Source organism: Apodemus sylvaticus, chromosome 1 (genome assembly GCF_947179515.1).
Source record: "Apodemus sylvaticus chromosome 1, mApoSyl1.1, whole genome shotgun sequence".
Classification (NCBI taxonomy): domain Eukaryota; kingdom Metazoa; phylum Chordata; class Mammalia; order Rodentia; family Muridae; genus Apodemus; species Apodemus sylvaticus.
Genome location: NC_067472.1, coordinates 74,492,976 through 74,519,556, shown reverse-complemented (window position 1 = coordinate 74,519,556; position 26,581 = coordinate 74,492,976). Strand labels below are relative to the sequence as shown.

The following is a 26,581-nucleotide window of genomic DNA, read 5'->3' as shown; positions in this document are numbered from 1 at the left end:
TGGGAAGTTTCCAGAGGATATGGAGATGAGGATACTAGGAAGATAATGTAGAAAGCAACATTTTGGCTCCTAGGGTGGGGAATGACAATGTCAGGGGAGGAGAGGGGTAGACAGTGGTGCTGGGGCAGGTCACAGAAGCCACAGAGCCCAGCATGCCAAGAGAGTGGTTCCTGCTGTGTCAATGCAGGTTTGCCTCTGAGGTTGATGAATGGCAGTGACCGCTGTCAGGGCCGGGTGGAAGTCCTGTACCAAGGCTACTGGGGCACCGTGTGTGATGACAGCTGGGACACCCAGGATGCAGAAGTCGTCTGTCGACAACTCGGCTGTGGCCATTCTGTATCAGCACCAGGAGGGGCCCATTTTGGTCAGGGCTCAGGGAACATTCTCTTGGGAGCTGTGCACTGCTCAGGATGGGAATCCTACCTGTCCAGCTGTCAACATGATGGGTGGTACAACCACAACTGTGGCCACAGGGAAGATGCCGGAGTCGTGTGCTCAGGTAGTGCTGTTGTGGCCTCTAGCTGTTGCATGTACACTCCTAGTCAGCATTGTGTGTGTGTGTGTGTGTGTGTGTGTGTGTGTGTGTGTGTGCACATGTGTTCCCATATGGATGGCTGATTTCACCATTGATAGGTAGCATGTACTGTGCACATGTCACAGGAAACATCGTGTTACTATGGTGATCACACTCCACCAGAGGATAGCACTTAAAAGGAACATGGTCTTGCAAACAGCAACACTGTGAGAGGCTTTGTCTGCTCTTCCAGAATAATCTCTCATAGTCACCTCTTTTGCTAGTCAGAGCCACTTTCTTAGGACTGTTTTAGAGATGGCAAATTTTTACAATGAGAGATTCTGTTTGAAGTACAGAAATATTCACATGACCTTTGGATACTTTGTGTCTACAGTGGGGCTGTTGGAGAACTGCATAGTTTGTTGGGTGGAATAGATGCTGAGATGAAGGAGAGTGAGAACAAAAGATGATCAAGGTGACATCTCAATATCAAGTTAAAAGAAGGATTAGTGTCACACTCCACAGTGAATTATAGCATTTGTAGTGATAAAAGGCCCTTAGCACTGGAGATTGCAGCTCCTGACTCTGTGTTCCTCAAGTGAGGACCAACACCCAATGAATTTCTTTCATTCATTCATCCACATTCATCCTGTACTGTGGATGTACAAATGTGATCAGTACAGCTGAACAAACCACAGAAGGTAAGGTGTGCTATTTTGTATCCCTGTGGCCTTATCGTCCCCAGAGCCCACAGGCTCTCCTCTGATCAGAAGATGGGCAGAAGTCTGATCATGTGATGTCCTAAGCTCCCAGGGAAATTTCTCATTTAGATTTCAAGCCCATATAGGCATTTATGCCATGGATTATGTCCCTGAGTTGTGGAGATTGGGGAGGATCAGCCAGAGGAGGCCTCTTCAAAGGCTACCAAGGAGGTCTTCTTGTGAGGGGTTCTACTCACCATTCTCAGTGCCCTGAGGTTCCCATGTTTCACCCACACCTTGGCTAGCCCAGGGAGCAGAGTTGCAGGCTTCAGTTCCTTGAGAGGAAATCAAAACTCTGCATAGCCAATTCCTGTGTCATTTCCCTTTGAGGCCTTATAAACCTACTGTGGATGTCATAACTCCCCTTCCTCCCATTCTGGGACATCACAGATCTGATTCCATCTCTGAGTTCCTCCAGTGAAAGGTGTTGGTGGCACATCAGTATAGTTTGACTCTAATGGCCTGGACTTTGAGAAAGAAAAATCCCTTTCTTTCCTTCTTGGCATTTTTTGAACCTAGGACACCAGCAAGAACTGTTTTCATGCCAATGCCTCTGGCCAGCCTAGAGTTTGTTGGGAATCCAATTGGCCCAATGTCAGGCATTTCTTATCCTTAGGCATGTGAGGTGTCCCAAGGATGAGACTGGCTTTACTTCCTCTTAGCCATATTCCTTCCCAAGATTCCACGATGTTTATATCAGGATTACTGTGTGGGAAGAGTTCAATTATTTCCATATCCTCAGACCCTATGGAGGATACTCCGAAGCTGATTGCTTGGTTCCGGTGGATTAATACCTGGATATCTTCAGTCCAATCTCCAGCACCAAGTCAATTCTTGAAGGTGCTCTGTCCAAGTACGAGGGCTCTTTAAAAGTAATGTAAACATATGCTTGAACTTTGTGTCTCATTTAAAGGGGGCACAATAGAGCCATTTCCAGAACAATAGATAAAACAATGAATACAGTCTCTCTCTCTCTCTCTCTCTCTCTCTCTCTCTCTCTCTCTCTCACACACACACACACACACACACACACACACACACACACACACATACACACACATACACAGGCAAGCACACACACAATATTCTACCACGCAAGATGCTGAGATAGTAGGATCTTGAATTTCAGTCTAGCCTAGGGTACATCCAGAGGTACAGAACTAAAAAAGCATTCACACACAATGTTGAGGCAAAGAGGTACTGCACACATATGTTAGTGAAGGTTATATTGGTCTACCAGCCAGTGTAATTAGAAAAGAAGAATTAAATACGTGTGTCCATATGTGAAACCTTTTTGTACTGGTTCCCCAGAGCTAAGTGCAAGTCATACGAAGGCAAGTCAGAACTAGGGTCTGTAGGTTAATAACACTTTCTCTAAAAGTAGGCTTGTAGACATGGAGAACTCAAGACTACATAGATTTCTTGCTAGTGTCAAGTCACACATCATTACCCAGTATAGAGCCTCATTCCCATCCATTAGCTGGCTGAGTGCATTTGCATGTCTTGGTTTTTCTCAATGGAGACTTAACATCATGTTTCTCATTTTTTTTCCCTCATCAGTATATGGACATACAGAACCAACTAGTTCAGATCCTGATTATACAACAATAGGTAAGAAAAGATTGTCTAACTCTCTTTCTGTAGGGCATAATGCTGATTTTATTCCTGGCATTGACTTCCTTGGGACACTTAAGTATGGTGGGTGTGTGGGGTTAAGGCTTAGAGTAGTTGGGGATGCTTCCTGATCCCGAGGGCTTTCTTCCACTGGGACCCCTCTCACTGCCCATTTCCCTGTGTATGTGTGTAGGGGTCAGTCAGCATGCTGCCATTGGCCATTTCCCTCTCTCTGTATGTAGGAAAAGTTAGTATCGGAGTGGGTTCCAAAAATCCATGGTCTCTAGATTTAGTGTTATGTCAGAAGAGACTCTGAAGTTAGCAGTAGTCTTGGTGGCCAGCAGTGACAAAGCTTGGGGACCTCTAGTGTGGTTTCAATGCAGACAGATTGAGGTCATGGAGGCAATCACTTGGCCCAGGAGAGTGTAGACCATCACCGCCTTCAGGTTTATAATTTTATATTGGGCCTGAAAACAGTCTGATGTAAACTCTCAACCTTGTGTGTGTAAGCAGGTGTTGAGAGTCTTTGCCAGGGACCCATGAACTTCCATTGTGTCAGGGAGCTCATGGTTCTGCCCCTTTGGTCTCTCATAGCTTAACCTGTTCTGCCTTCTCTTTTACTGCTCACAGGGGTGGGACAGGGTAGAGATGAATGTGAGCATGTGCAGTGTGTGTGCATGGAGTTGGGATGACTCTGCATCCTCTCCCTACTTGAGTCACACTTGATTCTATAGTGCATGGCACTCCAAGACCTTAGGTACAAGGTGGAGTAGGTATCTCGTCACCATCCAGGGCAGATTCAACCCACGCCAACACAGTCTGCAGAAACCTAGGCAACCTAGAGACAAACATGGCCCTCATGTCTACAAAAGAAGAGGGCATTGCAGTGAGGGTTCCCAGGCAAAGTGAGAGGGATAAAGGTCTTCACAGGGCAGTGTGGCCATAATGAAGCAGCAGGAGGAGCTCACATCCCATAATCCTCTTAAGTTCATGAGTGAGCTGCCCACAAATTGTACAAGCTCCATCATCCACACTGAACCAACACAGGAGGAACCACCATGTCTTTCCAGGAACAGATTCTGGCTTGGCTGTGAGACTAGTGAATGGAGGAGACAGATGTCGGGGACGCGTGGAAATCCTTTACCAGGGTTCCTGGGGCACCGTGTGTGACGACAGCTGGGACATCAATGATGCCAACGTGGTGTGCAGGCAGTTGGGCTGTGGCTCGGCCTTGTCTGCCCCAGGAAATGCTTATTTTGGACAGGGCTCAGGGCCCATTGTCCTCGATGATGTGGCCTGTGGAGGCTATGAGGACTATCTGTGGAGATGCTCCCATCGTGGCTGGCTCTCTCATAACTGTGGACACCAGGAGGATGCTGGAGTCATCTGCTCAGGTAAGACCTGGTGATCATTAAATGTGCCTGACAGCAAAGCAGTCAGGTAACTATGCATGCTATTAAAACTCCATCCTGCCTCTGTTTATCTGGTTCTTCTAAATGTTGGTGAATATCCAGGACAATACCCTTCTCAGTCAGTGTCCTGCAGAAGGGTCTCAGGTCCTAGTGACTCTAGAGTTTGTGTGAGACAAGCAACCCATGGAAATGCAATGTCAAGTCCCAGACTTGAGAAAGTATCAGGGTCACCATGCACATGCTATTGCAAGGAGTAACCCAGCCTTGGTTTGGAGCATTGGAATTCTGTTTCTATGTTGAAATTGAATATCTGAATGGTGAAGCTGTAAGGTATAGCAAGCTGAGCAAATTCACTCTTCTTTCCCCCCAGCGTTTCCAAGAATTGTTCTCAGATAGTCCTGCAGAAGGAATCTTCTGGGGAAGTGTCAGTTCTTCCTTCCCTCCCTCAGGCTCTACAGAACTCTGGGTTCTCAAATATTGGGGATCACTAGCTCAATCATGACAACACACTGGGAATGTTAGTCATGAATGTTGGGGTGTGGACATGGCCATATGTGGTATGTTCAGAAGATAAATGGACAAGAGATAGTTGGGCCTGGATATAGCAGGTAGGATTGCCAGAGTCCTCCAGAATTCTTAAACCACAAGGGTGAATCTTTGAATCTCAAGGCTGAGCGTGCTTTTGGCTGATTATCAACATGGTAGCCAAGAACCCTGGTTTCTTCTCATGTCCAAAGTTGGTCATGACTTTCTTACTTGCTATTGGCAAACTGCAGAAAACCAGGACCCACCTGGGTCATGGAGCATAAAGCAGAAGTTCATGAGTTACTGCATTATTCATGGTCTGCCCTGGCAGCACCCGAGTCTGTCTTCCTTAGGGGTCCAGGTGAACTTCTGGGTGCTTTCAATATAACAGTCCTTTTATTTCACACATATGTCTCACCACACCTAGCCAAGGTCACTGCTATAGCTTGAAGTCCCCCTCTTCTCCTGTTCATTGTAGTGTCACGCTTTTTCTTCTGACTCTAGGGCAGTCTTGATAAGATATACACTCCTCCACCACTATGAGTTTTCACCAAATAAGTTACCTGGGTCATTAGCTTTGCTCTTTGCACAGACATGGCAGACAGGACCCGTGTAAGAGTTGTTGTAAGAACATGCCACAGGGCATCATAGACCTCACTGCTGAGTGCTACTGAAAATGGAGGGCCTAAGGCTTCCCCATCTTAATCCAGGTTGCTCACCTTGACCTACTAATTCTCCAGCCTCATTTCCCAAAGCTGTGGTTACCACTGTGAGCTCTGGTGCCCAGCATACATCCTGGTTTCATTTCTTCTCCTCATTATCCAGGGAACTGCAGTTCACTCAGTTTACAATAGTGTGCTTGTCACATTCCACGTTTCAACAGCACCCCCTGTAGCCACAGTCAGGTCACTGCAGATGCTATGGTGTCCTGGAGCAAGTCTACTTTGTCATGTCCTTCACCAGCCTCCACTTCACCAACCTCTCTTTCTAAAGATCAAGGACACTGTCCCCTTCAGAAGTCCCTACTGGATTTATACTTTTTAATATACACAAACACACACACACACACACACTGACAAACATACACACAGACAAACCATACACACATACATAAATACTTGCATAGACAGAGACACAAACATGCACTGAGATACATACACAGACACAAACACCATAAACATATATCCTCACATGCAAATATGCACTTCACAGACAGTGCAACACAAGCACACATACACAAAACACCCCCCCACACACACACACACATACAATCCCAGAAGGGCACACAGGACAGATGTGGACACTGGCACACAAGCACACTTACATACTCTATGTCATTGGGTGTCCATGTGTATTCTCCCATAGCATCCACACTAGCACTTGTCCCTTGCTCAAAACTCTCTGTTGATGTCTTCAGGGACCTTGATATGCTGGATTCTCTGCAGGGCTAGGAGCACTCACTGCTCAGTTTGTTCCCAGCTTGGTACATGTGCCAGGAGCCTAACAGGGTTCCTGACTCAAGAGTGTATTACAGCTCATGGGATGGAGGATGGAATTGTAAGCAGTCCACCCTCATGACTCCTGAGACACCTGAGCATTCCTGCTGATTCCACAATTTATGCATATACATAAACACTTATCCACACACACACATGCTAAACCAGAAATATTAACCACATCCTCCCCTTTCCTGAGCAATTATTTTCCAGTTTCCAGAGGACATGTGTTCCAAGAACTTTGTTTCTACCCAAAGCCTCTGACACTCAAGTTTTTCATCAACTGGTGTGTGATCCACAGATGCCCTCCTGTGTCCTTCCAGTCATCCCAGATCTAGTACCTCATAGAATATCAATGTTGTGTGACTCAGTGCTACAAGAGGGAAAGGTTTCCATGCTCATTAAGTCAGAGGCAGGCTTTTTTCTTTCATAATTTTGATTCACTCCCTGTGTAATTTGTGAAGAAGACCATGGGTACAGAGGGCCCCGACTAGAATATTACTAGCACTATCTTGCTCTTTTGAACAATGAAAAAGGAACCTAGGTATTTGAATTTTGTCTTTGAGGACTCCACATAGAATAGGTGTAGAAGCTATTGCTTCAGAAAGGATTTTGCCTAGATTTTTGTGGGTGACACACAGTCTGATTTTGTTTTTATTCCTTTCACAGATTCTCAAACAAGCAGTCCCACACCTGGTAAGTACTTTGGAAATATGGGCTTGCCATCAGTGTATAATTTTCCCCTTCATTGTGATAGATGCTGGCACACTACATGTTAATGAAGGACACTAGGCTGAAATATATAGTTTCCCAACTAGACATGTAATGATAATAGAAACTCCTTCCAGCTATAGCATAAGGGGTTCTGTGGTAAGATAATTATCGTCTTCAATTTTGTGTTAACCTGGCCTCAAATGTCAGCATATGTCAGAAACAAATATAATATCTGAATGCAGGTCTTGGATTCAGTCCCACTTGCCAAATTCTGAGCAGGAGACATGAGGCAGACTCGGGGATCTGGGGTTGGCAGATGATATGTAAGGATACCATGTTCTCTTGACAGTTGGGACAACTCCAGCTTGTCCCAAGCTTAATAACAATGTGATGTTACCCAGGTTAGAGGACTACTTGTTTGCTATTGGTCTGTTTATTCACTATTTTTTGAGACCCACCTAGCCCAGGCTAACCTCAGACTTGCTCTTTTTGGCAAGGTCATCCTTGAACTCCTGATCTTCTTGCCTGTGGATTCCAGGTTCTAGAATTCCAAGATTTTGACACCATATCCAGCTGTTTTTTTTTAAATCACACTGAACATGATTTATATGCCACTTCTAGCACAGCTGTTTTTATATCTTCTTATGAAAAAAAGTATGTTTATCAAAGCCACGGGCAGTGCACATAGCCAAAACTAAAACACTGATACCACCATCAGCATCCAGGAGGAGTGGCTGGGCAGTGCACTTGAGGCTAACTGTGCACCCTGGATGACACCATTTCTACACAGTGGATCCAATTCTAAACTGAGCTTTTTTTTTTTTATTAAGGTTGGTGGAACCCAGGCACAACAATTACTGGTAAGGCCTTCCCCTTTGCCCTTGTCTCTGGCTTTAGGCTGCTACTTGTAAAATTGGGCTTGAATCTGCTTCCTATTGCTGTCATCACACACTGGTTCTAAGCACCTTGGAGAAGGGAAGATCTATTTGGCTTACAGGTCACCATTCATCATTGAGTGAAGCCAAGTCAGGAACTGAAGGCAGGAACTGAAAGAGAGGCCATAGAGCAGCCCTGCTTACTGGCCTTCTGACTCATGCTTAGATAGTGTTCTTTGTATTTTTTTTAAAGATTTATTTATTATTATATCTAAGTACATTGCAGCTCTTTTCAGACACAGCAGAAGAGGACATCAGGTCTCTTTACCAATGTGAACCACCATATGGGTGCTGGGATTTGAATTCAGGACCTTCAGAAGAGCAGCCAGTGCTCTTAACTGCTAAGCCATCTCTCCAGCCCTTAGTTGATGTTCTTATACAGCACAGGCTCACCTGCCCAAGGACAAAAGGCTGGCCCTGCCCTGACAATTGTCAATCCAGACAAAACAAACAGACTGGGCCATAGGCAATTCTGATCTGGACAACTCCCAGTTTGAGAGTCCTTTACATGACTTAGGTGGAGTTCTGTTGACAGAAGTAGGAGATAATTAGGACAGGTGGCCAGCATTGGCGCTGCTGCTGCTGCTGTTGCTGTTGCTGCTGCTGCTGCTGCTGCTGCTGCTGCTGCTGCTGCTGCTATCTGGTGGAATTCAAAGGAGTCATTGGGCACAGAAATCAGGGATGTGGTAGAGATGAGGGACATGTGTCTCAAACTGCTGGGCAGACCCTACCAATCCCCACCCTTCCTCTTTATTTTTCTCTCTGCCCTTCAGTCACGTGATGGATGAACTTAGCATTAGCCTTGTGTCAGAAGTGCTAGTGGAAAACAGTCACTGATTATTCCTTCCACAATTAAAATATTGCACATAACCAATGCTCAACCATCAGAGGTAGTATGTGCTGTCATTAGGATATGTTCCCGGCAGGGAATCCAGAGGAAGCTTTTTGATCAACTTCCAGAAAGGGCCAAACCAAGACTGGTACTTCTCTAGTGGGAACATTCAGAGTTTGACCAGCAGAGGGCAGCAAGATGGGCTCCTTCAGACCCAGAGCCTTCATTGGGAACACCTTGGAAAGCTCAGGTGCCCCTTTCCAATGCCCATAGCACCCTCTGAAGAACTCCAACAGCAACTGTCTGAGCCCCTCACCTTGCATCCACTCCATCCTATCACTCTCAGACCACAGAGTTCTCACAACCACAAAGGAGCCACAGAAGGGCGCACCCAGGCTCAGCTCCAGCTGTGAGGATGCTGAACCTGTTCTTTCCTGCTGCTACACTGCTGCTGTCTGTTTCCTCTCACAACCAGCACAGATTTAACTGTGAGCATCTTAGGGGCTCCACACCATGCAGAAGCATGCTGCCTGCTGCCTGCCAAGTTGTGTGCATCCTTACAGTGGGAGAGTAGGCTGGAGGCTAGAGAGAAGACTTCTGTTAGATGCCCACCATTGTACCTTTGACCCTGTTGAAGATTAAGGTTATGCAGAAGCACCTGAATGTGTGTGTGTGTGTGTGTGTGTGTGTGTGTGTGTGTGTGTATGCATATGTATTCCCATGTTCATTGCCAGTTTAATGATAGAAAGCATGTACTGTGTACATGTCACAGGAAACATTCTGTGACTTTAGTGTTCACACCATACCTGATAATAGTAGAAGGACCATGGTCCTGCAAGTAGCCACATTGTGACTGCATTTATTCTGTCCTTCTGAAATAATATCTGGAAGTCAACTCTTACTAATGAGAGCTACTTTCTCAGAACCATTTTAGAGATGGCAAATATTTATAATAAGAGGTGCTGTTTGAAGTACAGAAATATCCAAATGACTTTTGGATTCAAATATCATCTGGCTATTTCTATCTTCCTACATTGGTTCTGCTGGCGAACTGGATACTTTTTTGGATGGAATAGGTGCAGAGATGGTGGAGATTAAGGCCAAAAGATACTCGTGTTGGCATCTCAGTGGCAAGTTAAAGAATTATCAGTGTCATACTCCATAGGAGAATTGCAGCATTTCTAGTGATGAAGGCCTTTAGCACAGGAGATTTTAGCTTCTGCCTCTGGGTTCTTTAAGGGAGGACTAATACTGAATGAATTCTTGCTTTCTCATTTTGCAGATTTGTTCTATACACCTGAACAAACCTCAGAAGGTAAGGTGTTCTATGTTGTATCCCTGTGGCCTATTGTTCCCCAGAACCCACAGGCTCAGCTGTGATCCAGATGATGGGCAGAAGGCAGAGCGCATGAGGTCCTAAGCTCTCGGGGAAATTTCTCAATAAGTTCAGTCCTATACGGGCGTATGTGCCATGGATTATGGCTCTGGAGTTGTGGAGGTTGGAGAGGATGACCCAGAGGAGGCATCTTCAAGGACCACGAAGGAGGTGTTGATTTTAGGGATTCTATTGACCATGCTCAGTGCCCTGAGGTCTCCAAGTTTCACCCACATTTTGGCCAGTCCAGGGAGCAGAGTCTCTGGCAGCAGTGCATAGTGAGGAAATTAAAACTCTGCTTATCCAATGCCTTTGTCATTTCCTTTTGTCTAAAGCCTTATAAAGCTACTGTGGGTGTCACAGTGCCACATCCTGGGACATCACAGATCCTGTTCCATCTCTTTTGAGTTTCTCCAATGAAAGGTACAGGAGGCACATCAGTATAGTTTATACTCTGATGGCCTGGGCTTTGGAAAAAATCCCTTTCTTCTCGCCTAGGGATTTCCAAAATCCTAGGACACTAGCAAGAACTGGTATCCGTATTTCATACCAATGCCTCTGACCTGCTCAGAGTTTGTTGGGAATCCAATTGGCCCAATATCAAGAATTACATTTTCTTAGGCCTGTGAGGTGCCCCAGCATGAGACTGGCTTTACTCTCACTTAGCCATATTCCTTCCAGAGATTCCATCCTGTGTATATCAGGACCTACTGTGTGGGGAGAGGTGAATATTTTTCTGTCTCCAGAGACCTTATGAAGGTTGCTCAGAAGCTGGTTGCTTGGTGCCATTGAGTTAATATGTGAATATCTTTAGTCCAATCCCCTGCACCAAGTCAAATTGTGAAGGTGCTCTGTCCAAGAGTTAGGGCACTTTTAAAGTAATTTAATCATATTCTTGAAGTTTGTGTCTCATTTAAAGGGGACAGATTCATTTTTGTAACTTAAAAAAAAAACAATGAATATGGTCACACACATACAACCACACACACATAAACAACATACTCAACCACACATACCATACACAATACACATACAGACACAGACACACATACACACACATACACATGCACCTATGTATGTAAAAACATGTACAATATTATACCACTCATGATGCTGAGCTAGTAGGATCTTGAGTTTCAGTCTAGCCTAGGGTACATGCAGAGATACTGAAACAAAAAAGCATTCACATACAAAGTTGAGGCAAACCAGCTTTCCACACATCTGATAGTGAATGTTATATTAGTCTGCCAACCAGTGCAATTCGATAAGAATAACATGTGTACCTGTCAGAAAGATTATTGTACTGGTGCCCTAGAGCTCAGTGCAAGTCATATGTAGGCAAGTTAGAACTAGGGTCTGTAGACTAATAACATTTTCTATAAAAATGGCCCTTTATACTTGGAGAACCCAAGACTACATAGACTTCTCACTAGTGTCGAGTCACATAGCATTACCCAGTATAGATGCTGAATCTCATCCATCAGCAGGTTGACTGCAGTTGCATGCACTGGTTTTCCTCAATGGAGACTTAACATCATGTTTCTCATTTTCTCCCTTATCTGTATATGAACTTATAGAGCCAACTACTCAAGTTCCTGATTACACACTGACAGGTAAGAAAAGATTGTAGAAAGCTCTCTCTGGAGGTCATTATGAAAATTTATATTCAGAATTGACATCCTTGGGATACTTAAGGGGATAGTGTGGTGGGTGTCTACTGTGAAGACTTAGAGAAGTTGGGGATGCCTCCTGACATGAGGACTTTCCTCCACTGGGACCTCTGTCACTGCTCATTTCCCTGTGTGTGTGAAGGAGTCAGTCAGCATGCTGTCATTGGCCATTCTCCTTTCCCTCGTGTGTAGGAGAAGTCAGTACTGGAGTGGGTTCCAAAAATTCATGGTCTCTAAATTTAATGTTATGTCAGAAGAGACTCTGGGGTCAGAAAAATCAAGATAGACAACTTTCCAGGGAGGTTGGGTGACAAAATGAGACTGATGACCTCTTCTGAGATGCCATTCTGATTCACTTCAAATGGGTGTCCAGTCAAGAAAGCTTAATCTTAGTACAAACTATGTGCAGACATTTCTCTTGTTTAAACATGTTGGGTTGAACCCCAACCTCAAAGAAGAGTTCACAGCAGTAATCTTGGTGACCAGCAGTAAAAAAGCTTGGTGCCCTCTAGATTGGTATCCTTGCAGAAAGAGAGTGAGTTCATGGAGGCAGTCATGTGACCCAGGTCAGTGGGGAGCCACCGTTTTCTTCAGAACAATAAATGTATATTGGTCCTGAAAGGAGTTCTGATATCAACTTGGAAAACTGTGTATGTAAGCAGGTGTTGAGAGCCTTTGCCAGGGACTCATGAATTTCTGTTGTGGAAGGAAGATCAACTTTCTGCCCCATTGGGCTGTTTTAGACTAATCTGCTCTGCCTTCTCCTTACTGCTCCCAGGTATGGGACAGGGTGGAGATGGATGTGTGCATGTGCAGTGTGTGTGTGTGTGTGTGTGTGTGTGTGTGTGTGTGTGTGTGCGTGTGTGTGAGTGTGTGTGTGTGTAGCTGGGAGCATCTACATCCTCTCTCTTCTTGAGTCACATTTGATTCTAGAGTGCATGGCACTCAAGGCCTTAGGTACAAGGTGGAGTAGGTATCCTGTCACCATCCAGGGCAGATTCAACCATGGCAACACAGTTTGCAAAATCCTAGGCATCCTGGTGACAAACATGGCCCTCATGTCTAGAGCAGAAGTAGAGGGCATTGCAGTGAGGTTTCCCAGGCAATGTGAGAGAGGTAAGGTCTTCACAGTACAGATGCAGCACCAGGAGGAGCTCACATCCCATAATCCTTTAAAGTTCATGAGTGAGCTGCTCACAAAGTGTACAAGCTCCATCATCCACACTGGACCAACACAGGAAAATCTACCATGTCTTTCCAGGAACAGATTCTGGTTTGGCTGTGAGGCTGGTGAATGGAGGAGACAGGTGTCAGGGTCGCGTGGAGATCCTTTACCAGGGTTCCTGGGGCACCGTGTGTGACGACAGCTGGGACATCAATGACGCCAACGTGGTGTGCAGGCAGCTGGGCTGTGGCTCAGCCTTATCTGCCCCACCAAGTGCCTACTTTGGACAGGGCTCAGGGCCCATTGTCCTTGATGATGTGGCCTGTAGAGGTTATGAGGACTATCTGTGGAGCTGCTCCCACCGTGGCTGGCTCTCCCATAACTGTGGACACCATGAGGATGCTGGAGTCATCTGTTCAGGTAAGACCCAGTGATTATTAAATATGCCTGACAGAAATTCAGTCAGGTCATTATGAGTGATGTTACAAATACATTCTGTTTTATTCACCTAGTCCTTATAATGGTTGTTGAATATCCAGGGCAATGTCGTCCTCAGTCAGGGCCCTGCAGAGTGCTCTAAGATTCTAGTGACTCTAGAGTTTATCTGAGACAGGTAAGCCATGGAAATGCAATGTCAAGTCCCAGACTTGAGAAAGTACCAGGATCATCATGCACATGCTCTTGCAAGGAGTAACCCAGCCTTGGTGTGGAGCATTGGAATCCTGTTTCTATGTTGATTTTTAATATCAGAATGGCGAAGCTGTAAGGCATGGTGAGCTGAGCAAATTCACTGTTCTTTCCCCCCAGTGTTCCCAAGAATCCTTCCCAGAAAGTCCTGCAAAAGGAGTGTTCTGGAGAAGTGTCAGTAACTCCTTCACTCCCTCAGGCTCTATAGAGCTCTGGGTTCTCACAGATTCGGCGTCACTAGCTCAGTCATGACAATGTAGCAGGAATGTCAGTCATGAATGTTGTGTTGTGGACGTGGCAGCAAGGTAATACATAGTATGTTCTTGAGATAAATGGACAAGAAATATTTGGGCAGGGACGTATACTACAGTCCTACAGAATCCTTTAAACACAAGGGTGGATTTTTGAACCTTCAACAACTCAAGGCCCAGTGTCCTTTTGGCTAAAGAGCAACAAAGAATGCTGGTTTCCTGTCATGTCCACAGGTGGTCATGACTTTCTTACATGTGATTAGTAAGCTGCAGAAAACCAGGTCCCACCTGGGTCATGAAGTCCATAGCAGAAGTTCATGAGTATCTGTGTTATTCACGGCCTGCTCTGGCCACACCCACCCTGGAACCTCAGTCTCAGTACATCTGCACAAAGGCTGAGTCTGTCTTCCCTTGGAGTCCAGGAGAAATTCTAACTATCCTTCTGTTTCTCACAGATGTCTATGTCACACCTAGCTCAGGTTACTGTCAACAGCTTGGAATCCCTCTGTTCTTCTGTTTATTTTGGGTCATGATTTTTTTTCTGACACTAGGGCACTATTGAGAAGACACACACTCCTCAACCTCTTCTTTCTTTTTACCAAATTTGTTACCTGGTTCATTAGTTTTGATCTTTGCACATTCATGTCTGACAAGAACTGTACAGGAGTTGTAAGAACACACCACTGGGCATTATAAATATGAGTGCTGTATGCTACTTAAAATCAAGGGCCTGAGGCTTCACCATGGTAGTGACCCCATGTCTGCTTACTGGCACCTCACACTTGTGCACTATCTCCTGGTGATCTTTGTGTATCTTCCCCTGAATTGGGACATCTGAATGTTTCAGTTCCTACATGGTCTCTCCTGTGTTCTATGTTGTATTTTACTGATCTATAAGTATATCACTACAGTAGTATATGTATAACCCAGGCTGCTGCACTTGATGTACTAATTCTCCAGCCTTATTTCCCAGTGCTAGGATTTCCACTGTGAGCCCCTGTGCCCAGCATACATGCTGGTTTCATTTCTTCTCCTTTTTTTTTTTTTTTTTTTTTTTTTTTTTTTTTTTTACAGGGAACTGCAGTTCACTCAGTCTACAATACTGTGCTTGTCACATTCGTTTCAATCCCGGCCCCTGTAGGCACAGTCAGGTCACTGCTGATACTATAGTCTGTTGGAGCAGGTTTACTTTTCCCTGTCTTTCACCAGCCTCCACTTGGTTTGTTCTCTAAGGGTTAAGGACACTGTCCCTTTCAGAAGTCATTTCCTAATTTATATCTTTTAAGACACACAAAAACATACATATCACACACAGACATCACACACACACACACACACACACACACACATATACACACACAGAGACACTCAGATATAAACACAAAGAAACCATACACAAATACATAGATACTTGAATGGACAGAGACCCAAACATACATAGAGATAAATACACGGTACAGAAAAAAGACACATATTGTCTCACATGGAAATGAAATGGGTTCCAAGAACTTCCTTGCTTCTACCCAAATTCTCTCACTCAACTCTTTTATCAACAGGTGTGTGATCCTTAAACATCCTTCTGTATCCTTCCAGTCATCCCTGATCTAGTCTCTCATAGAATACTAATGTTTATTACTCAGTGCTACACTAAATCACTCATGTGAGGATGACAAGATGGAAAGGTTTCTGTACTTGATAATACAGAGACAGGCTTTTTTCTTTATATTTCTGATTCATCACCTGTGTAATCTGTGAAGGAGCCCATGATACAAAGGCCCCGACTGGAATATTACTAAGACTATTTTGCTCTTTTGACTAACAAAAAAAGGAAGCTAGGTATTTGTGTTTTGACTTTGGGGTGGGGCCCACATAGGGGAGTTGTAAATGCCATCACTTCAGAAAGGATTTTTGCCAGGATTCTTGTGGGTGACACACAGTCTGAATTTGCTTTTATTCCTTCCTCAGCTTCTCAAACAAGCAGTCCCACACCTGGTAAGTTCTTTGAAAATATGGACCTGTACCAGGGTATGATTTCCCCTTATGTTGTGTTAGACACTGGCACACTACATGGTAATGAATGACACTAGGCTGAAATATAGTGTCCCATCTAGCCACAAAATGACAATAGAAACTCCTGCCAGCTATAACATAAAGGGTCCTGTGCTAAGACAATTACAGTCTTCCATGTTATGTTGCCCTGGCTTCAAATTTCAGTGTATGGCAGAGTCAAACAGAATATTTGAAGGCAGGTCTTGGATTCAGTCCTGCTAGAAGAAATTCTGACTTGAGAGAAGAAGTGGACTCAGGTATCTGTGGTTGGCAGATGATATGTAAGGACAACATGTCCTCTTCAAACTCGGGCCAACTCCTGCTTGTCTCAAGACTAATCAGAATCTAATATTGACAAGGTTATAGGACAATTTGTTGGCTATTGGTCTGTTTACTTATTATTTTTTGAGACCCATCTAACCCAGGCTATCCTCGGACTTGCTGCTTTTGGCAAGTGTACCCTTGAATTCCTGTTCTTCTTGCCTGAAGTTTCCAGGTTCTAGGATTCCAAGATTTTGCCACCATGTCCTGCTCGTTTTTTCTCACATCTGACATGATGTGTACATTCCTTACATCCCAGATATTTTTATCATTTCTTACCAAAAGCAAAGCAAAACAAAACCAAAAAGGAAAATCATTTTTATCAAGACCTTGGGCAGTGCATAAAGCCAAAACTAAAACACTGATACCACCCAACCCTCCAAGGAGGATTGGCTGCACAGTGCAGTTGATGCTAACTGAGCACCTGGGATGAGACCATTTCTACACAGTGGATCCAATTCTAAACAGAGCTTTTTTTCCTTTGTATTAAGGTTGGTGGAACCCAGGGGCGACAAATAACGGTAAGACCATTTTCTTCACTGTTGTCTCTGGCTTTGGGCCACTGATGAGATTGGGGTTGAATCTGCTTCCTGTTGTTGTGATTACACAGTGACCCTAAGCAACTTGGCTTACAATGTTACCATCCATCATTGAGTGAAGCCAGGGCAGGAGCTGGAGGTAGGAACTGAAAGAGAGGCTATTGATCAGCTACTGGCTTTCTGATTCATGCTTAGAGAGTGTACTTTGGTTTTTTTTTTTTAAAGATTTATTTATTATTATATCTAAGTACATTGCAGCTGTCTTTAGACATAGCAGAAGAGGGCATCAGGTCTCTTTACCGATATGAACCACCATATGGTTGCTGGGATTTGAATTCAGGACCTTCTGAGGAGCAGCCAGTGCTCTTTAACTGCTAAGCCATCTCTCCAGCCCTTAGTTGATGTTCTCATACAGCACAGGTTCACCTGCCCAAGGACAAAAGGCTGGCCCTGCCCTGACAATTATCAATCCAGACAATCCAAACAGACTGGGCCACTCCAGTCTGATCTGATCTGGATAACTCCAAGATTGAGAGTCCTTTACATGATTTAGGTGGAGTTCTGTTGACAGTGGAGATAGCTAGGACAGATGACCAGCACTGCTGCTGCTGCTGCTGCTTCTGCTACTACTACTACTACTACTACTATCTGGTGGAATCCAATGGAGTTATTGGGCACAGAAATCAGGGATGTGGTAGAGATGAGGGACTTGTGTCTCAAACGGCTGGGCAGACCCTACCAATCCCAACCCTTCCTCTTCATTCTTCTCTCTGCCCTTCAGTCACAGGATGGATGAATTTAGCATTAGCCTTGTGTCAGAAGTGCTAGTGGAAAACAGTCACTGATTCTTCCTTCCACAATTAAAATATTGCACATAACCAATGCTCAACTATCAGAGGTAGTATGTGCTGCCATTAGGATATGTTCCTGGCAGGGAATCCAGAGGAAGCTTTTTTTTTTCCTTTTTTTATAATCCTTTTTATTTAAATTTTTTGCACTTGTGGTTATATTCCTCTCCCAGTCTACTCTCTGACTGTTCCACATTACATACCTCCTCCCTGCCCCTGTCTCCATGAGGATGTCCCCATCCTCACACCCCAGCTCCACCAGACCTCTAAACTCCCTGGGGTCTCCAGTCTCTTGAGTGTTAGGTGCATCTTCTCTGACTGAACACAGACCCAGCAGTCCTCTCCTAAATATGTGTTGGGAGCCTCATATCAACTGGTGTATGCTGCCTGGTTGGTGGTCCAGTGTCTACGAGATCTGGGGGTTGGGGGTTTCAGGTTAATTAAGACTGCAGGTCCTTATACTTCCAGAAAGGGCCAAACCAAGACTGGCACTTCTCTAGTGGGAACATTCAGAGAGTGACCAGCAGAGGGCAGCAAGGATACCTCCTTGGGACCAGAGCCTTCATTGGGAACACCTTGGAAGGTTCAGTTGGCCTTTTCCAATCCCCATAGCACCCTCTGAAGAACTCCAACAGCAACTGTCTGAGCTGCCCACTGTGCATCCACTCCAACCTATCACTCTCAGACCACAGAGTTCTCACAACCACAAAGGAGCCACAGAAGGGCGCATCCAGGCTCAGCTCCAGCTGTGAGGATGCTGAACCTGTTCTTTCCTGCTGCTACACTGCTGCTGTGTGTTTTCTCTCACAACCAGCACAGATTTAATTAGGAGAGACTTAGACCACTCCATGCAGGAGCATGCTGCCTGATGCCTGCCCAGTCATGTGCATCCTTGCAGTGGGAGAGCAGGCTGTAGGCTAGAGAGAAGACTTCTTTAGATGAACACCACTGCACTTGCGACCCTGATGAAGATGGAGTGGATGCAGAAGCACCCTTTGTGTGCCTGAATGTTTATATGTGTGTGTGTGTGTGTGTGTGAGTATATGTGTGTGTGCATATGTATTCCCATGTTGATCCCCAGTTTAACTATTGATAAGTAGCATGTACTGTGTACATGTCATAGGAAACATACTGTGACTGTAGTGTTCACACCCTTCCTGACAATAGTAGAAGGACCATGGTCCTGCTAGGAGCTACATTGCAACTACATTCATTCTGTCCTTCTGAAATAATATCTGGAAGTCAACACTTTTGCTAATGAGAGTCACTTTCTGAGAACCATTTTAGAGATGGCAAATATTTATAATAAGAGGTGCTGTTTGAAGTACAGAAATATCCAAATGACTTTTGGATTCAAATATCATCTGGCTATTTCCATCTTCTTCCTACATTGGTTCTCCTGGTGAACTGGATAGTTTTTTTGGATGGAATAGGTGCAGAGATGGTGGAGATTAAGGCCAAAAGATACTCATGTTGGCATCTCAGTGGCAAGTTAAAGAAGTATCAGTGTCATACTCCATAGGAGAATTACAGCATTTCTAGTGATGAAGGCCTTTAGCACAGGAGATTTTAGCTTCTGCCTCTGGGTTCTTTAAGGGAGGACTAATACTGAATGAATTCTTCCTTTCTCATTTTGCAGATGTGTTCTATACAACTGAACAAACCTCAGAAGGTAAGGTGTTCTATGTTGTATCCCTGTGGCCTATTGTTCCCCAGAATCCACAGGCTCACCTGTGATGCAGAAGATGGGCAGAAGGCAGAGTACCCGGGGTCCTAAGCTCTCAGGAAAATTTCTCAAGTTCAAGCCTATGTGGGCATATGTGCCATGGATTATGGCTCTGAAGTTGTGGAGGTTGGGGAGGATGATCCAGAAGGGGCATCTTAAAGGGCCACCAAAGAGGTCTTGTTTGTAGGGATTCTATTGACTATGCTCAGTGCCCTGAGGTCACCATGTTTCACCCACATCTTGGCCAGTCCAGGGAGCAGAGTCTCTGGCAGCAGTGCCTGGAGAGGAAAGTAAAACTCTGCTTATCCAATACCTTTGTCATTTCCTTTTGTCTAAGGCATTATAAAACTACTGTGGATGTCACAGTACCACATCCTAGGACATCAGAGATACTGTTCCATCTTTTGAGTTCCTCCAATGAATGGTATTAGAGGCACATCATTATAGTTTATACTCTGATGGCCTGGGCTTTTGAAAAAAACCCTTTCTTCTCTCCTTGGGATTTCTAAATTGTGCCAATATCAAGCATTACTTTTTCCTAGGTCTGTGAGGTGTCCAAAACATGAGACTGGCTTTACTCTCACTTAGACATATTCCTTCCAGAGATTCCATCCTGTGTATATCAGGACCTACTGTGTGGGGAGAGGTGAATTTTTTCTGTATTCAGAGACCTTACGAAGGTTACTCAGAAGCTGGTTGTCTGGTGCCATTGAGTTAATATGTGAATATCTTTAGTCCAATCCCCTGTACCAAGTCAACTCGTAAAGGTGCTCTGTCCAAGAGTTAGGGCACTTTTAAAGCAATTTAATCATTTGCTTGAAGTTTGTGTCTCATTTAAAGGGGACAGATTCATTTTCCTAACTTAAAAAAAAACAGTGAATATGGTCACACACATACAACCACACACACATAAACAACACACTCAACCACACATACCATACACAATACACATACAGACACAGATACACACACACACATACACATGCACCTATGTATGTAAAAACACACACAATAGTCTACCACTCATGATGCTGAGCTAGTAGGATTTTGAGTTTCAGTCTACCCTAGGGTACATGCAGAGATACTGAAACAAAAAAGCATTCTCATACAAAGTTGAGGCAAACCAGCATCCCACACATCTGATAGTGAATGTAATATTAGTCTGCCAACCAGTGCAATTAGATAAGAATTACATGCATATCTGTCAGAAACATTTTTGTACTGGTGCCCTAGAGCTCAGTGCAAGTCATATGTAGGCAAGTTAGAACTAGGGTCTGTAGGCTAATAACATTTTTTTTAAAAAAAAAAATAGCCGTTTAGACTTGGACAACACAAGACTACATAGACTTCTCACTAGTGTCGAGTCACATAGCATTACCCAGTATAGATGCTGAATCTCATCCATCAGCAGGTTGAGTGCAGTTGCATGCACTGGTTTTCCTCAATGGAGACTTAACATCATGTTTCTCATTTTCTCCCTTATCTGTATATGAACTTATAGAGCCGACTACTCGAGTTCCTGATTACACACTGACAGGTAAGAAAAGATTGTAAAAATCTCTCTCTGGAGGTCATTATGAAAGTTTTATGTACAGAATTGACTTCCTTGGGACACTTAAGGGGATAGTGTGGTGGGTGTGTGCTGTGAAGACTTAGAGAATTTGGGGATGCCTCCTGACCTGAGAACTTTCCTCCACTAGGACCCCTGTCACTGCTCATTTCCCTGTGTGTGTGAAGGAGTCAGTCAGCATGCTGTCATTGGCCATTCTCCTTTCCCTCGTGTGTAGGAGAAGCCAGTATTGGAGTGGGTTCCAAAAATTCATGGTCTCTAAATTTAATGTTATGTCAGAAGAGACTCTGGGGTCAGAAAAATCAAGATAGACAACTTTACAGGGAGGTTGGGGTCACAAAATGAGACTGATGACCTCTTCTGAGATGCCATTCTGATTCACTTCAAATGGGTGTCCAGTCAAGAAAGCTTAATCTTAGTACAAACTATGTGCAGACATTTCTCTTGTTTAAACATGTTGGGTTGAACCCCAACCTCAAAGAAGAGTTCACAGCAGTAATCTTGGTGACCAGCAGTGAAAAAGCTTGGTGCCCTCTAGATTGGTATCCTTGCAGAAAGAGAGTGAGTTCATGGAGGCAGTCATGTGACCCAGGTCAGTGGGGAGACACCTTTTTCTTCAGAGCAATAAATGTATATTGGTCCTGAAAGGAGTTCTGATATCAACTTGGAAAACTGTGTATGTAAGCAGGTGTTGAGAGCCTTTGCCAGGGACTCATGAATTTCTGTTGTGGAAGGAAGATCAACTTTCTGCCCCATTGGGCTGTTTTAGACTAATCTGCTCTGCCTTCTCCTTACTGCTCCCAGGTGTGGGACAGGGTTGAGATGGATGTATGCATGTGCAGTGTGTGTGTGTGTGTGTGTGTGTGTGTGTGTGTGTGTGTAGCTGGGAACATCTACATCCTCTCTCTTCTTGAGTCACATTTGATTCTAGAGTGCATGGCACTCAAGGCCTTAGGTACAAGGTGGAGTAGGTATCTTGTCACCATCCAGGGCAGACTCAACCATGGCAACACAGTTTGCAGAAACCTAGGCATCCTGGTGACAAACATGGCCCTCATGTCTAGAACAGAATTAGAGGGCATTGCAGTGAGGTTTCCCAGGCAAAGTGAGAGAGTAAAGGTCATCACAGGACAGTGTGGCCTCGATGCAGCAGCAGGAGGAGCTCACATCCCATAATCCTTTAAAGTTCATGAGTGAGCTGCCCACAAACTGTACAAGCTCCATCATCCACACTGGACCAACACAGGAAAATCTACCATGTCTTTCCAGGATCAGATTCTGGTTTGGCTGTGAGGCTGGTGAATGGAGGAGACAGGTGTCAGGGTCGCGTGGAGATCCTTTACCAGGGTTCCTGGGGCACCGTGTGTGACGACAGCTGGGACATCAATGACGCCAACGTGGTGTGCAGGCAGCTGGGCTGTGGCTCAGCCTTGTCTGCCCCACCAAGTGCCTACTTTGGACAGGGCTCAGGGCCCATTGTCCTTGATGATGTGGCCTGTAGAGGTTATGAGAACTATCTGTGGAGCTGCTCCCACAGTGGCTGGCTCTCCCATAACTGTGGACACCATGAGGATGCTGGAGTCATCTGTTCAGGTAAGACCCAGTGATTATTAAATATTCCTGACAGAAATTCAGTCAGGTCATTATGAGTGCTGTCACAACTACATTCTGGTATATTCACCTAGTCCTTATAATGGTTGTTGAATATCCAGGGCAATTTCCTCCTCAGTCAGGGCCCTGCAGAGTGCTCTCAGGTTCTAGTGATTCTAGAGTTTATCTGAGACAGGTAAGCCATGGAAATGCAATGTCAAGTCCCAGACTTGAGAAAGTACCAGGGTCACCATGCACATGATCTTTCAAGGAGCAACCCAGCCTTGGTTTGGAGCACTGGAATCCTGTTTCTATGTTGATTTTTAATATCAGAATGGCGAAGCTGTAAGGCATGGTGAGCTGAGCAAATTCACTGTTCTTTCCCCCCAGTGTTCCCAAGAATCCTTCTCAGAAAGTCCTGCAAAAGGAGTGTTCTGGGGAAGTGTCAGTAACTCCTTCACTCCCTCAGGCTCTATAGAGCTCTGGGTTCTCACAGATTTGGGGTCACTAGCTCAATCATGACAATGTACCAGGAATGTCACTCATGAGTGTTGGGTTGTGGACATGGCAGTGAGGTCATACATAGTATGCTCATGAGATAAGTGGACAAGAAATATTTTGGCCTGGATGTGGCAGGGACTTATGCTACATTTCTACAGTATCCCAGTAACACAAGGGTGGATTTTTGAATCTTCAACAATTCAAGGCTGAGTGTGCTTTCGCCTGAAGAGTAATGAAGAATGTTGGTTTCCTGTCATGTGCGCAGGTGGTCATGACTTTCTTACTTGCAATTAGTAAGCTGCAGAAAACCAGGTCCCACCTGGGTCATGGAGTCCACAGCAGAAGCTCATGAGTATCTGTGTTATTCACAGTCTGCCCTGGCTGCACCCACCCTGGAACCTCAGCCTCAGTACATCTGCCCAAAGGCTGAGTCTCTCCTCCCTGGGAATCCAGAAGAAACTCTGGTGTTTTCTATCTAACTGTCCTTCTGTTTCTCACAGATGTCTATGTCACACCTAGCTCAGGTTACTGTCAACAGCTTGGAATCCCCCTGTTCTCCTGTTTATTTTAGGGTCATGATTTTTTTCGGACACTAGGACACTATTGAGAAGACAACACTCCTCAACCTCTTCTTTGTTTTTACCAAATTTGTTACCTGGGTCATTAGTTTTGCTCTTTGGACATTCATGGCTGACAGGAACTGTACAGGAGTTGTAAGAACACACCACTGGGCATTATAAATATGAGTGCTGTTTGCTACTTAAATCAAGGGCCCGAGGTTTCACCATGGTAGTGACCCCATGTCTGCTTACTGGCACCTCACGTTTTTTCACTGTTTCCTGGTGATCTTTGTGTATCTTCCCCTGAATTGGGACATCTGAATGTTTCAGTTCCTACATGGTCTCTCCTGTGTTCTATGTTCTATTTTACTGATCTATAAGTATATCACTATAGTAGTATATGTATAATCCAGGCTGCTGCACTTGATCTACTAATTCTTCAGCCTCAATTCCCAGTGCTAGGATTTCCACTGTGAGCCCCTGTGCCCAGCATTCATGCTGGTTTTATTTCTTCTCCTTTTTTTTTTAAACAGGGAACTGCAGTTCACTTAGTCTACAATACTGTGCTTGTCACATTCGTTTCAATCCCCTGCCCCTATAGGAACAGTCAGGTCACTGCAGATGCTATAGTCTGTTGGATCAGGTCTACTTTGCCCTGTCTTTCACCAGCCTCCACCTGGTTTGTTCCAACCTCTCTAAAGGTTAAGGACACTCTCCCCTTTAGAAGTTGCTCCCTAATTTATATCTTTTAAGACACACAAAAACATACATATCACATACACAGACATCTCTCTCTCTCTCTCTCTCTCTCATATTGTCTCACATGGAAATGAAACTTCCAAGAACTTCCTTGCTTCTACCCAAATCCTCTGATACTCAAGTCTTATAACACCTGGTGTGTGACCCACAGACACTGTCCTGTGTCCTTCCAGTCATCCCAGATCTAGTCCCTCAGAATATTAATGTTTATGACTCAGTGCTACACTAAATCACTCATGTGAGGATGACAAGATGGAAAGGTTTCCGTGTTTGGTAATACAGAGACAGGCTTTTTTCTTCATATTTCTGATTCATCACCTGTGTAATCTGTGAAGGAGCCCATGATACAAAGGCCCCAACTGGAATATTACTAAGACTATTTTGCTCTTTTGACTAACAAAAAAGGAAGCTAGGTATTTGGGTCTTGTCTTTGGGGTGGGGCCCACATAGGGGAGTTGTAAATGCTATTACTTCAGAAAGGATTTTTGCCTAGATTCTTGTGGGTGACACACAGTCTGAATTTGCTTTTATTCCTTCCTCAGCTTCTCAAACAAGCAATCCCACACCTGGTAAGTTCTTTGAAAATATGGACCTGTACCAGGGTATGATTTCCCCTTATGTTGTGTTAGACACTGGCACACTACATGGTAATGAATGACACTAGGCTGAAATATAGTGTCCCATCTAGCCACAAAATGACAATAGAAACTCCTGCCAGCTATAACATAAAGGGTCCTGTGCTAAGACAATTACAGTCTTCCATGTTATGTTGCCCTGGCTTCAAATTTCAGTGTATGGCAGAATCAAACAGAATATTTGAAGGCAGGTCTTGGATTCAGTCCTGCTAGAAGAAATTCTGACTTGAGAGAAGAAGTGGACTCAGGTATCTGTGGTTGGCAGATGATATGTAAGGACAACATGTCCTCTTCAAACTCGGGCCAACTCCTGCTTGTCTCAAGACTAATCAGAATCTAATATTGACAAGGTTATAGGATAATTTGTTGGCTATTGGTCTGTTTACTTATTATTTTTTGAGACCCATCTAACCCAGGCTATCCTCGGACTTGCTGCTTTTGGCAAGTGTACCCTTGAATTCCTGTTCTTGCCTGAAGTTTCCAGGTTCTAGGATTCCAAGATTTTGCCACCATGTCCTGCTCTTTTTTTCTCACATCTGACATGATGTGTACATTCCTTACATCCCAGATATTTTTATCATTCCTTACCAAAAGCAAAGCAAAACAAAACCAAAAAGGAAAATCATTTTTATCAAGACCTTGGGCAGTGCATAAAGCCAAAACTAAAACACTGATACCACCCGACCCTCCAAGGAGGAATGGCTATACAGTGCAGTTGATGCTAACTGAGCACCCGGGATGAGACCATTTCTACACAGTGGATCCAATTCTAAACTGAGCTTTTTTTCCTTTGTATTAAGGTTGGTGGAACCCAGGGGCGACAAATAACGGTAAGACCATTTTCTTCACTGTTGTCTCTGGCTTTGGGCCACTGATGAGATTGGGGTTGAATCTGCTTCCTGTTGTTGTGATTACACAGTGACCCTAAGCAACTTGGAGGAGGTCTATTTGGCTTACATGTTACCATCCATCATTGAGTGAAGCCAGGGCAGGAGCTGGAGGCAGGAACTGAAAGAGAGGCCATGGAGCAGCCCTGCTTACTGGCCTTCTGACTCATGCTTATCTAGTGTTCTTACACAGCACAGGCTCACCTGCCTAAGGACAGTGGTGGGCCTTGCTTGGCCAATTATCTGTCAAAGCAATCTACACAGACAGGGCCACAGGCAATTGTGATCTGGGCTACTCCCAGATTGAGAATCCTTCACATGACTTAGCTGGAGCTCTGTTGACAGTGGAGATAACTAGGACAGATGGCCATCATTGCTGCTTCTCTATGATGGAATCCAGCGGAATTGTTGGCCACAGAAATCAGGAATCGAGTAGAGATGAGAGACATGGGTGTCAAACTGCTGGGCAGACCCTATCAATCCCCACCCTTTCTCATCATTCTTCTCTCTGCCTTCAGTTATGTGGTGGATGAAATTAGCATTCACCTTCTGTCCGAAGAGCTAGAGGAAAACAGTCACTGATTCTTCCTTCCACAATTAAAATATTGTACATGACCAATGCTTAGCTATCACACGTATTACATG

The 26,581-nt window shown here is 44.5% G+C and overlaps 1 protein-coding gene across 1 annotated transcript in view; it reads left to right on the top strand.

Moving 5' to 3' along the window:
* Positions 1-26,581, top strand: part of Dmbt1 (deleted in malignant brain tumors 1) — a 219,663-nt gene that overhangs the window by 158,844 nt on the left and 34,238 nt on the right. The window contains exons 13-23 of the mRNA XM_052175095.1: positions 1,193-1,215; positions 3,960-4,283; positions 6,992-7,018; positions 10,086-10,118; positions 11,756-11,791; positions 13,110-13,433; positions 15,917-15,943; positions 19,348-19,380; positions 20,936-20,971; positions 22,274-22,597; positions 24,957-24,983. Of these exons, the coding sequence (XP_052031055.1) occupies positions 1,193-1,215; positions 3,960-4,283; positions 6,992-7,018; positions 10,086-10,118; positions 11,756-11,791; positions 13,110-13,433; positions 15,917-15,943; positions 19,348-19,380; positions 20,936-20,971; positions 22,274-22,597; positions 24,957-24,983 (1,214 nt within the window). The remainder of the gene's footprint in view (positions 1-1,192; positions 1,216-3,959; positions 4,284-6,991; positions 7,019-10,085; positions 10,119-11,755; positions 11,792-13,109; positions 13,434-15,916; positions 15,944-19,347; positions 19,381-20,935; positions 20,972-22,273; positions 22,598-24,956; positions 24,984-26,581) is intronic.